The sequence below is a fragment of the Poecile atricapillus genome, chromosome 9 (assembly GCF_030490865.1).
Source record: "Poecile atricapillus isolate bPoeAtr1 chromosome 9, bPoeAtr1.hap1, whole genome shotgun sequence".
Classification (NCBI taxonomy): Eukaryota; Metazoa; Chordata; class Aves; order Passeriformes; family Paridae; genus Poecile; species Poecile atricapillus.
The window spans coordinates 3,074,243-3,088,184 of record NC_081257.1 but is presented as its reverse complement, the minus strand read 5'-3'; the positions used below and the strand labels follow the sequence as shown (position 1 = coordinate 3,088,184).

Here is a 13,942-nt window from a genome sequence, read left to right as displayed (position 1 = left end):
TATTATTGGTGCTGTACTGCAACAATCATTTGGGTAGTAGGAGAAATTCTCAATCATACTGTGTCAGGGGTGCTCTCAACTTCTCAGCCTGCCAACTCTTAGATGACACACATTTTTTCTGAGGAAGGTTGTTGTGGTGACACTGGTGGTTGGGTTCTTTTTCCCTGGGACTGAGATTGACAAGAGAGAGGCTGTTTTCTTCTGTTTGGGCTCAGCTGTTAATTGTTTTTTATTTATATTATGTATATACAGAGTACAAGGAGCTACATACACTAAGAAAGAAAGGTGTAAAATGGAGAACAAAGAATCTCTTTTAGGTCTTTTATGTGTCTATTTATCTAATAAACAAATGTTAAATAAGTTATTTTTTTTAGTGGCTCAATGTCTTGACTCCTGTGTGCTGCACTGCAGATTTTTTCGTTCAATCACTTATTATTACTTAAAAACCCAAAGAAGAAGAGGAAAGAAGAAGGACAAGAAGGAGAAAGAGACAATGCCCGAAAGTATTCATCTTAGATTTACTTATTAATATAACTAAAACTCCAAACTCTAACTTTTTTACCTAAAGATTTAAGATTTAAGAGATCTCTAACTTATACACTCACATTATTAGTTTCTTAACTTTAAAAGCTGTCTCTAGACTTTTAGGCTAAGCTCAGTGCTCTCCCAGGTGTCAGAGCCAAGCATCACAAATAAAGGCCTATTTTCTGTGCCTCAGACCTCAACAGAAGGCTGAGGAATTTAAACTTCTCTCCCTCTCCTCCCACTCTCCTTGCCCAAGTGTGAGACAATCTGGCTTGGTTTGTGTGGATGCAGGGCTTGCACTGGCCCTTGGCTGAGGCACAGCTTGTGCATCAGTTGAGTTCTGTGGGTGAAGCTGTTCTCTCTGCTTGGCTTTTTAAAGCACTGCTCCTTTCCCCAGACCCTGACTCCAGAGAGAGCCAAAGACTGGATTTGTTGCCTTCATTTCAGTGCCTTGTCTGAGGCTGTTTTTCCAATGTGTAATTTCATGTCCTGCTGGTTAGGAGGGATGAGCTGGAGCCTTACCCAGTGTGGGGCTGGAAACACAGAGACAGCCAAGGGGGCTGAAGCTCCAAATTCAAGCTTTCAGCCTCTTTAAGCATTATGTTTAAAACATTAGACAAACTTGTTTAAAGCCAAAGGTGCTTCTGGTGACAGGCTGCAAAATGAACACAACTCTAATGACAAAGTGTAGTATTTGTTGATCAGATACAGGGTGAGCTTTACTCTGAAATACTTTATAAAATCACAGGGAAAATTGATTTCCTTGACTGTTCCCAGCCACCAACAGATGCTAATAAAAAGAAAACCTTCTTATCACTACAACTACAGCAGGGTAATGGCTGACTGAATTCAGTTCCATTCCTCCTTCACACAGGAGATAAAACAAAGCTCTGTATAAATATGTCAAATGCCAAATGCAAAACTGGATATGGGGAATCTCCTTTCAGCACTGTTGTTCTTCAATGCTAAGGAAGCATGACAGATATTTCTAGTTTGGATACAGATGTTTCTATCCCTTGACTTTCATCCCACACAAATGCTAGCTAATTTCAACAGTACATTTTGAGACAAAAAACTCTTACCAATGTAAGTATTTCAAGCAAAGATAAAACTCTATGATGCTATGACAAGGAGCTTCATAATTTTTCAGGCTGAAGAACATCTACATTTTCACAAATTCCTCTATCCCATCAACCCAGAACTAGTTTTTGTTTCTGTTTTTAAAAAAAAAAAAAAAAAAAAAAAAAAAAAAGCTTGAACCAGCAATTCCAGCAATTGCAATATCCAGCCTCCTTTGGAATTCTATATATTTAAGAGGAAAGTGCTTTCCCTAATGACAGAGTAATAAAACCCTTGACTACACCTGTCTGAAACCTGAAAAAAGCTAAAGCATAACCTAATTATTCTTGTTTTATCCTCTTTTTTTTTTTTTGTTAAATATTTGAATGGAAAAGCAATGAGCTTTAACATTTGTCCACAGCTGTATCAGCAGTAAGTACAGGTAACAAGGTAACCTAAAATCTCAGAGGCTTTGTGCCAGATCCAGAATAGCAAATTCAGTTCTGTTGTTGAAACCAAGCCAAATCCTTTGACCCATTTCTCAGCTCAACATATTTAAATTTAGGCTTTTCTTTTCCTGTGTGTTAACCTTTGTGAATGCCATCTTACCTGGCTGCTTCCTTGCAGATACAGAACAAGAGGCTCATTCCTGGGGATGGTCACCCACATTTTGTACCAAGTCTTCCCTTTCTCAAGGAACTGGAGGTAGCTGCTGAAGAGGCTGTTTTCAGCCGCAAGGATGCTTTGCTTCTGGATGAAGGGGAAAAAACAAAACAGAGTTGTTTCCATTTATGTTTAAGTGTGCAAAATACTTAGAATTAAATATAAAATACTCAAGTGGTGCAGTCAACTCTTGAGGGCGAATACTGGATAGGCCATAACTAAATAAAAATTAATAATTATTGCATACAATTAAGAAATAGCATAATTCCATGTGACAGAGGCAGAGGCTGAACCACCATTCCCAGCAGACATGAAGCTAAATTCAACTTCCACCCAGTAAATTGAGAATGGTAATTAAGATGATGCAGCTTATTTCTTGCTTAGCAAAGTAGGCTGGGAGATTACTTCAAATTAATGCTAAGGGTTTATTAACAGATCCTCTTGTGCATGGATGGAGCCAAATCAGAGCATAAAAAAAGAAGAAATTGTTGTGTACTGATAGAAAGCAAAGAAAATCAAAATTCCTGTTTGCATTAGGATTTGCACGGAAGTCTCCTGAAGATTTCTGGCAGCTGCTAATAACATTTAAGTGGCAGTCTCCTCAGCTGCTACTAAGCTTGTTAAGAAAGTTTAATGTAAATAGAAGGGAAAGAAAAAGCCTGACTCTGATCTTTTCTTTCTATACACTGGCTTTCTTGCATTTTATCTCATCCTTTGAAGATTTAACAAAAAAAACGAGCAGCCTGAATAGAGGATGGGAAAATGACACACTTTTCCTTGAGTTTTTACAGCTTTTTGCTGTAATCTGCTTCCTGAAGTAAAGCCATGGGTCCCATTTCACTGGTTTGCCTCTCAGCTTTTCAGATTAACAGGGCCCTCTCTTCCCTGTGTAGCTGCAGGTTTGCCCCTGAAACTTTTCCTACGGAAAGAGTGCTGCAAAGTTTGTCATGAGATACCACAGACTGTACTGGCACCCATGAAGAGCTCATAATCTGTAGGCACAGCTGGAGCATACATCACAGAATCACAAAATGGCTTGGGTCAGAAGGGACTGTAAAAACCATCTCATTCCAACCCCCTGCCACAGAGGGAAACAGCTATATTCCATGTCATTCCACATCTATACCAGATCTGAAGGTTTTGATGGGGTCAGGTTCCAGCTCCAGAACTTTCTCTGCACTCTGCAGACCTGGCAGCTCAGGGCAGGGCAAGGCAGACCTGCAGCTTTACCCCACTCTATTGCTGAGATCTTGGATGTGTTTGGGTACAAAACTGACAAAGCCCCCAAGCAAGAGAGTTGCTACATGGAACTAAGAGTGAAAAAACAGATCTTATTTTTTGAACAGTTACTGTGCACAGCTCAAGATTGGAAATACACCATAATAGAAAGCAGTCAGAGGGTTTTCCTTCTTTTTTGTGACTTTGGAAGCTGAAGCTCAGCTGCCAAACCTGTGTGCATCCCTGTGTGACCAGCACCCTATGATGAACGCTCACCAGCTACAAACAGCATCCAGGCTGCAGGTGTGTTCAATGAGAGTTACAGGTCAGAGGATTAAATATCACGGTGAGGCAGAAAAGAAAACCAAATTGATCAGTTTTTAATAAATACACTAAAAAAAGAGAGCCACACAAAGTTTCTTAGGCAAAGACTGTACCTCTGCAGCCAGTCTTTTCTTCTGTTCCCCAACTGCCTCCACCCCAGGGCTGCAGGGGCTTGCTGGGAGCTGCAGGAAACACTCTTTACACACTCGATTATGGCGGCTGTTATCTGCAAGTGGCTTAAACTCGGAGCATTTTGCACAGATCACCTGTAACAGACAGATGGTGTTTAATTAGCCATGTTTAAAACACAGCCCTTTATCAGAGAAATTGACTTGCAGAGTGGTTGTTAGTAAAGCAAAATTCTATGAAAGCTAATGTAAACTTAAGATAGAGAGACCAATATAATATTCAGTATATCTACCTCCCTTAATAATTAACATGTTTGTTATCCTATCCCATATACCAGAATACCAAATGGAAGAAAACTAATGTCTTTGGGGAAATACTGTATGACTAACATCATGCAAGTTTGCTTTTCTTGTCTTTTCTTGTAAGACAAAAAGAGCTTACGTTTACAAAGCAATTAGTGCATTTTAATGGTCTAAGAAGGACTGATTTTCAGAGTGAAAGTGGCTGACATCTCTCATCAATCAAGGACATCCTGGAGAACTGAGGAATCTGGAAAGCACCAACTATTTTAAGAACACAGTTCAATATATTATCCATTAAAATTGTTTGTGTGCCTCAGTTGCCAAGAGCATGCAGTGGCACATTGGGCCTGAGGAACCAGTGCTTGGAGACAATGCTGGACTGGCAGCTCCAGATCCTGTTTTCATGCTAAAAACTTGTCTCTAATACACCTGCTCCAGGGAGAGAAACTGTCTCCAGGGTGTCAGCCTGCTGGACACCCATTCTGAATTTCTGTACAATAATAACCACAAACCTGTAGAACACATATATGTTGTTACATGGTTCACTGTAAGATTTTAATTACTATATGAAAAGAACTGCCTTAATTCAGGAAATGTTACCCAAACAAAAGCAAGACAGCATTTCTAGCAACAAGATAGTCATTCATTGAGACAAAATAACTTCTTTAATTTGAATGCTATTGCCACACCACAAGGCATTACACAACAAACAATGGTTTAACAATAAATTATTAATGATGTAATTCTTGTTATCTCCCTGTTCCTGGGGGAAAGCCACTATTTAATTTCTTTAGTAACACTGTCTTTGCAAGAGGATATTTTAAACACCCAGAAATGTATTTCATTATTTAAGCAATTATTAATAAAAACGAACCCAGAAGGTTGAAAATCCGAACTCTAGGGTAAAAATGCCTCCTCCATAGCAATTTAATTTCGATTGCTGAGATTAAGGTTTCTTTAAATATCTTAGCTATACATTCAGATCTCTCTGCAGCAGAAAATTTATCTCTACTTCAAATTACGACTGTTATTTAAATAACATTTCTCTTAGTTACATTAGGAACACTGAATGAGGTTTCAAGTCATCTTGCAGAAATCCATCTCATCTTGGCCATGGTTATGATTTACAGGGGAAAAAAAAAAAGGGAACTCAGCCATCAATAAATGGTTCTAAAGGAGGTGGCTGAGGGCCTTCAGTAACTCAGCCTTGCCTCTCTGGAAGACATTTGCTTTGGTTTTTCAAGCAGGAGGAAACCACTTTTGCACAGCCTTTATTTAGGGAAAGAAATGCAGAATCATGGAGTATGCTGAGTGGGAAGGGACCCACAAGGATCACTAAGTCCAGCTCCTGGCCCTACACAGGGCATCCCCAAGCATCACAACCTGTGCTTGAGAGTGTTGTCCAGACTCTCCTGGTGCTCTGGCATGTTTGGTGCTGTGACTGCTTCCCTGGGGAGCCTGCTCCACTGCCTGACCACTCGCTGGGGGAAGAACCTCTTTCTAATATCCAACCTAAACCTCCCCTGAAACAACTTCAGGCCATTCCCTCAGTTCCTAGAAAGAGATCACAGAAGGAGATCAGAGTCTGCCCCTCCTCTTCCTCTCAGAGGAAATTGTTGACTCCAGCAAGTCTCCCTTCAGTCTCCTCTCCTCCAGGCTGAAGAGAAGAAGTGTCCTCAGCTGCTCCTCACCTGGCTTTGCCATCTTCATTGTCCTCCTTTGGATGCTCTCTAATAGCTTAATACCATCTTTAATATTGTATGCTCAGCTGTTTATTTTAGAAGAGCTGCTGTCTGGGTGAAGTGAGGCTGTCTGAAGGCCATTGCTTCTGCAAACAAGTTAGAACCCCAGATACACACCCACCCCCAGGAAAAGCACCACCTTTCTTTCTGTCCACTGAGGCACTGAATTTGCCTTTAAACCAACACAAACTAGGAACCTTGCACCAGTTTTGCTCTTTTCCCCCCTGATACTGAGAGAGTAAAGCAAGTGGAAAAACCTGCTCTGATGACTTGCCATGAACCAGAATGCCTATTAATCTCTGCACTGAAAAAATAAAAAATTGTCTTCAATGGTCTCTGCAGAAGAAACCCAAGAGCTGAGTGTGCTGGGATACTTACTGCCCCACACTGCTTACAGTGGTGCCGCCTCTTCGTGATGGAGTTAAAGCTCTCACTGCAGCTCTTACAAGACTGTTTCTCTTTGTCTCGCTTGGATTTGGAAGATTTCCTAGAGGAATCACTCTGAAATTAAAAGTACAAGTACGTGATTAAAAAATAATAATTAGAAAATGACAAAATTGTTGATGGAGTTCCACTGACAAAGATGGGGTTCACACCATTCTAGGAAAGAATTTGCATGACTCTGCTGCTTGTCTCAGCTGGAGGGCTTGCTCAACCATCAGGGGTCTTGGGGGGACATTATGTGGCCCCAGCCCCTCTCTGCCCACTCATGTCCTTACTGCCACGGAACAATCTCCTCTCCCTGTCTGTCAGTGAGGAGATGGAGGAATGGCCTCAAGAAAAAGCTTCCCTTCCAGCACTCACCTCTTTCTTTTTCAAGGTACATGTTGACTTTGTGAGTGTGTTGTAAACTTCCCTCCCTTGGTGGGGTGGGGAGGAGATGTGAAGATTTTGGGGAAAATGGCTTGACTGAAGAAATGAATGGTATTGGGAGTGGACTTTGTGCCACCCAACTTCAAATGCTTAATCTATGAGTTTTCTTAGGCTCCCTCCCAGCCCAAGATGAAGCATAAAACTCCTCAGGAAGGCAGGGACACCCACACCAGAAAGATCTGCACCATCTGCTGTCTAGAAGGCCAGGTAAGGTTAGCCTCCAAATCCAAGCTGGTACCTAAAGTCACTCAGCAAACACTATTGCACCATTTGCTGATAAACAGAATATCATTACTGGATCCAGCATAAACTGGACTTGCCAAGCCTGGAGGTGTTCAAGGCCAGGCTGGATTCAGCTCTGAGCAACCTCATTCAGTGAAAAGTGTCTCTGCTCACAGTGGGTGTTGGAATGAGATGATTTTTAGGGTCCCTTTCATCCCAAACCATTCCATGATTCTGGGATTAACTTGCCAACACAATGTGCAGATCACAAAAACACAAGGCACTGCATAAAGATGTCTTTAAGTGTTTGATGAATGCCAGCAATATTTCACAGTATTTCTCAACAATATTGTCAGAATACAGTGAGAACACGAGTTTGAAACATTGCTGTTGTAGTTGCAGAAAAGATAATAAATACGAAAAAGTCTTTTATTACTTGGCAAATTCCAATGAACTATTTTAGAAGAAAGACTTTTTCAATAATACGTTATTTAACTGCTGACACTGAAAAAGAATTTTTAAAGAACTTCTTTCCATTCTTGTGAAAACAAGGAGACCATCCTGCACTGGAAGTGCCCTCATCCCACCCAGGGATGGTTCAGGTGACCTTACCACATGCTCTTAACACATCATCTGAACAGAGGGGCTTTTGTAACAAACAAGGACATGCACCGTAACTCACATTGTCCATTGTGGATAAATTTAACAGTCACTTTGCAACTGTGTCCTTTATTACACAAGCTACTTTATTTAACACTGATGCCTTTTAAAAGGGGTGATAACACAGAGCTGCCTTCACTTCAGCTTCTTGATACAAATGAGTTTGAATAATACACTCACATAAAATCTGTTCAGAGCCAGGATCTACTTCTTTCAGACCAGGCTGCTTTGACTGCTTGCTTTTACTCTACTGCATTTAACTCTCTAAATCATGACAGTTTCCTCCAATATTAAAATTTTGATGGAAAAATGGAATATATCCCAGCAAGAGGTACAACTCATGTGACTGCAAGATGAAGGCCTGTGGCTGGCCTTCTTAGGTGAGCAGACATCTGAACTTAGTGAACTTATGCTGCCTCCATTTGCTTCTGAAATGCAGGGAAGAATCACCAAAAAGCTGGTAAGAACAGCAAGAAAAACAGTGGGCCGCTGTTATCATTATTTATTACTCATTATATCGTTGGAGAATCACGCAGTCCCAGAATGGTTTGGGGTAGAAGTGACCTTTAAGCCCATCCAGTCCCACCCTGCCATGGCAGGGACACCTTCCACTGTCCCAGGTGCTCCCAGCCCTGTCCAGCCTGGCCTTGGGCACTGCCAGGGATCCAGGGGCAGCCACAGCTTCTCTGTGCTCAGGTATTTCATTCTGTCTGGCCCAGCAAGTAGAAATTCAGCCCCAATGTTGTTCATGTACTCATAAATACTGTCTGATGAGACTCTTACATGAGCAGACACATGAGCTACAAAGCAGTTTTAGTTATTTTCCTTCTCATTATTCTCTTGCAGGTGTATTTTCCATTTATAAATTAATTACTTGGAGCAACCCACAATGGTGTAGAACATCAGCAAGTGCTTCTGGAAATGCTTACTGTAAGTGAAAAATAATTTTAAATTATATAGCAAATTCTGAACTTTGTAACCTTTTAGTTTGTTTCTCTACATGCCAACATTATACATGCAAGACTACATCTAAGACAATTTCCATAGGCTCATATTTCCTCCTGCACACAGAAGTCTGAGCATAACTTTCACTAGCAGTGCAGAGCAGCAAGACAATTCAGCAAAAAGGCATGATGATGCAGACAAGCAGATGATCCTCCCTGCAGTAGGATTTCACTGTCTGCTTATGCAAATGCTGAAGAAAATCCCAGAAGCCTCTCAAGCAGGCTGGGGAAGAACAGGAAGGCACTCCCAGTTCGCTGGCCACCACTACCACCAAGTGGTTTGCACGTGAAGCTGTTGAGCACACCATGCATTGCTTGTGCTCTCACTGTTACTAAAGGGATGTCATAAAAATTCATATTTTCTGAAGCGCCAACTAACATTTTCATTATTCTCATCGATATTACCCATTTTTAGCAACATTAGAGCCCAAAATCAATACTACACAATTTTGGGTATTTTTACCTTTATCATTTTGATCAACTCCATTTTTATTTCTATGTCAGAAATTAAATTTTTCTTTAAATGCAGGATTTAAGGAAAATTACTTAACATACCAAGATATGCTATTCAAATCACTGCCACAACTATTTATAATCAACTAAAAAGATACAATTTGTTAATTCAATTACAAATAAAATTTACATTTTCTGAAGATACTTAAGACCAACCAAAATTTTTATGTGGGTTTGGGTTATTTTAATACTATAAAACATCTTTTTTTTTTTTTTTTAAGTAGCCCACTAAAAACAGCATCTGTAACTCAAGGCACAAAACACTAATCACAAAACTGACTATAAATAAGGAAAAAATTGTTTAAAATATTTGAAAATATGAAGTAACAAAAAAAATAACCAGCAAGAAGCACACTAATCACAAACACAACTTGCTTTTTGTATAGGTCAGGTTTCTGGCTTATCTAACAGCTTTGCATTGACACTGTGCATTCTACCAGAAGGTTCCAAGCTTGGCCAGAGATCTGGTGGAGCTGCTAAATGGCTCCTTTGTTACTAAAATAGCCATGCTGATACATAACATCCTATAGCATGTCTCTACAAGTAAGGGTATTTTTGGTAGTTGTTCTTGTTGAGGCTAATTTTCAGTAGATTCAACTGACCCTAAGCATATCCTGAAAATCTTTTAATCTAGAAAAGAGAGATAAGAACGATAAAAAACAGACCTTATTAAGGTCTAACCTTGTGTATGGCTCAGGAGCGGTCACAGCTGTTTTACTGAGCAAAATGAGTAATACCTTTGAAAGTATATTTTGCTTTTGTGGCAGCCAATGTTTTACAGGCCAGAGACATACAAAAATACTATCATCTCTTCCTCTGCACTACCAAAAACATGGAAAGCATACTGTGGAAGCTGTGCTACTCAAAATTTGGCTCTGGAGATGAAATCCTGAGTTATACAATGCAACAGCATTAAACACATAGGTTTCCTGGTATCTTTTTTCCTCTTCTTCCTTCAAATAATCAGTGTAACTCCCTATCACAATTTAAACACATGCACACAAAACCAACCAACCAACAAACCACAAAATAATCCCCATGAAAAACAAACAAACAAAAAAAGCCCACACAAACCTCCCCCTCTCCAAACTCAGTGCTACAAACTGAAGGAATCAATTCTGATGCAGCATATATCTGCTACCTGAGCTATGTTACTTTAAGAAGTTTCTGCATGATTTGAGAAGAAACCCCCACGCATCCAGCACTGTTAATAAAGTCAGCTTTCTAACCCAGCAAATTGGTTGGAGAGTTTATTTGCTGTTTTTTGTGACACATCTGAGCAGGATTCAAATTCCCTGATGCTGCAAATGGCAAATAGCTATGGGTGTAACTTAGCCAGGAAACCAATGGCAGCACTGCTGAGGCCACAGACAGCAGGATATAAACCCAACTGTGCTGGTTTGGCATAGATTGACATTTGGGGAAGAAGTAGGAAACCACCCACGGAAGTGATTTCTTTAAGCTATTGGGAGCTTCCTCTGTGCCCAGGACAGGCCAATAGCTGGCGAGTTCTGAGAACTGACATTTTGCACCATTTAGAAATTAGATCTGCCTCTGTGAGATTGACATTTTAAAAGCCACAAAGCCGGGAAATGTCCCAGTTTGGTTCCAGGCTGGAAAGGCAGCAGAGCTCTGGTGGGGCCGGGCCGGCTCCCCTGCGGCCTGTGCGGCCTCGGCTGGGGGGGGAGGCCAGGCCGGAGCCCAGCGGCTCCCGGGCAGGGGATGGAGGCCGGGGGGTCCCGGGCCCAGGCTGGGCCAGGCCACGGCGGCCACATCTCGCCCACACTGAGCCCCCTCAGCCCTCACTGCCGGCTCCAGGCCCAGCCAGCACCTTCCGCTCCCAGCAATGGCTGCAGGGAGAAGGAGGGGCCCAGCACGGCCTGAAACCCAACACCTGAAATCAACACCTGAAACCCAACACCTGAAACCCAACACTGAAACCCAATACCTGAAACCCAACACCTGAAACACAACACCTGAAACCCAACACCTGAAACCCAACACCTGAAATCCAACACCTGAAACCCAACACCTGAAACCCAACACCTGAAATCAACACCTGAAACCCAACACCTGAAACCCAACACCTGAAACCCAACACCTGAAACCCAACACTGAAACCCAACACCTGAAACCCAACACTGAAATCCAACACCTGAAATCCAACACCTGAAACCCAACACCTGAAATCAACACCTGAAACCCAACATCTGAAACCCAACACTGAAACCCAACACCTGAAACCCAACACCTGAAATCAACACCTGAAACCCAACACCTGAAATCAACACCTGAAACCCAACACCTGAAACCCAACACTGAAATCCAACACCTGAAACCCAACACCTGAAATCCAACACTGAAACCCAACACTGAAATCCAACACCTGAAACCCAACACTGAAATCCAACACCTGAAATCCAACACCTGAAACCCAACACCTGAAATCAACACCTGAAACCCAACACCTGAAACCCAACACTGAAATCCAACACTGAAATCCAACACCTGAAATCCAACACCTGAAATCCAACACCTGAAATCCAACACCTGAAATCCAACACCTGAAACCCAACACCTGAAACCCAACACTGAAACCCAACACCTGAAATCCAACACCTGAAATCCAACACCGTGACTGCCACGGCCACTGCCCACCACCATCTGCAGGCCTGGTGAGATTTAACACTGTCACTGCACAGATGAGACCTGCAGACCTTGATCCTCCCTCCAGGGACAGAAAAAGAGTGAGGACACATAAAAAGACAAAACACCAAGGTCAGTAAAGAAAGAGTCAAGCCTCAGATGGAAGAAGAATGAGGAGACGCCCTAATGGGGCTGAAATAATCCTTTTGGTAGGGCCATGGAGATGGACAACGAGACACTGAAATATCTCCTTTAATTCATGAGAGAGTATGGGGGGATGAAGTATTCAAACTGTAAATGTGACAGAGGCATCCACTGATGAAGCCAAGCTGATGTTAGAGTAGCTGTGATCCCATGAGAAGCTTGAACAGAGAGATGAAAGTGATGAAGACCCTTTGCCCACAGGGAAGAAAACCTCTGTTCCAGAGGTTCTCTGTTTCCCACTCTGTCACAGAGACAGATGAAGAGAACCTTTGCCTTTGAATAACTCATCCTTAAAATAATACCTCACGAGTTCATGGCCCATGGACACACCTCTAGGAGGGCTGTGAAAATGGGAGGAATTTCACAATGCGGAACTTTTCCTGGACAGCTGCTATTCATGGAAATGAAAAGCCATGAGAAAACTGTTTCTTGTAGAGAAGTCTCCATAATATGACAAGAGAAAACTCCTCTCCCTATAAGGACTGATGACAGACTATTGTATAGTTGGTATTGCTTTAACATCCCAGGTTTTGTCTTTATGTGGTCAGTTGAGAAAGGAAAGAAGTTGGGCAGGGAGAGAAAAGGAAGTTTTACTCCGATGCTTCTTATTCTTGTAGTCCTGTTAATAAAGTTTCTTTATACCTTTTAAGTTTTAAGCCTGTTTTGCCCTTCTCCTAATCTATATCTCACTGCAAGAAATAAGTGCGTGCCCTGGTGATTTCAGCCAGGGATAAAACCCACCACAATATTTGGTGTATTGGCCAAGAAACTCAAATTGGCAAATCTAAACCACTACACCTATAAAACCTATATTGAAGTATGATTTTTTTTTTCCTGCTACAAAACAAACTTAACCCACCTCCCAACACTGCTCTGACTAAAGTATTAGCTTCAAGTTACTCACCCCTCCTAATGCACCACCACCATCTGCTCCTGGCATTGATTCCACTGAGCTGGTGCTGGCTATCTGAGGAGAAACAGAATGACACAGTACAGATTCAACATGGACATTCTTCCTCAAATATATTAAACACTGAAAAAAATAAAACAAAACAAAAACCCCAAAAACCCCAAAAAATCCCACCAAAAAAGCTACCCCCCCATAAAAACCCAAAACAAAAACCAAGGGTGGGGGGGAAGAAGAAGACTTTGCTTTCAGCCCCTCAACTCTTTGCTTGTGAGCACAGTTTAATTCAGATTGCAGAATCATAGAATGGTCTGAGTTGAAAGGGACCTTAAAGCTCATCTTGTTCCAGCCCCCTGCCATGAGCAGGGACACCTTCCAGCAGCCCTGGTGCACATGTTGCACATGTGCTCAGTTACCCTCAAATATGAGGTGGGCTCTGATGTTGATGATTTTACAGATGGCACTGAATTGCTGCAGAAAGCCGGTGCCATGGTTTGAAGGACACTTCTCTATCGAAGCCTGCCAGCCAGACCAGTAAGGGCTCTGTGAAGGCACTTTATTCTGAGAGGAACAAAATTTATTCCATTAAAACATCACTCTGTTAAGTTTCTCTTCTTCGCAATACATCTCAATCCCTAAATAAATGCAAAGTGGCATTTCTATTTGTTAAATTATAGTGATGCATATGTACTAAATGCACATAGATGTTTGTATATCTATAGATATTCCTACAGAGTTCATATATAATATTCATAGATCTGTATGTATGCCATACATATAGATAGATATACATTCAATAGTATTCAAAACATACAGAGGGCAAATAACAAGCTTTGTACATTAAGTACCAAAATCATACATTCTGAAAAGAAAGGAGAAGCACCATATCTACAATTAATTTACAGGGAGTTTGCTAATTTACATGGGGTTCTCAAACTATTAGATTCTTTA

The 13,942-nt window shown here is 41.4% G+C and overlaps 1 protein-coding gene across 2 annotated transcripts in view; it reads right to left on the bottom strand.

Annotated features, from left to right (window-relative positions):
- FGD3 (FYVE, RhoGEF and PH domain containing 3) overlaps positions 1–13,942 on the bottom strand; it is a 96,346-nt gene that overhangs the window by 5,092 nt on the left and 77,312 nt on the right. For both annotated transcript variants that reach the window (XM_058845042.1, XM_058845043.1), the window contains exons 15-18: positions 12,989–13,051; positions 6,341–6,463; positions 3,903–4,055; positions 2,194–2,334 (exon numbers count right to left, since the gene is read on the bottom strand). In XM_058845042.1, coding sequence (XP_058701025.1) covers positions 2,194–2,334; positions 3,903–4,055; positions 6,341–6,463; positions 12,989–13,051 — 480 coding nt within the window. The remainder of the gene's footprint in view (positions 1–2,193; positions 2,335–3,902; positions 4,056–6,340; positions 6,464–12,988; positions 13,052–13,942) is intronic.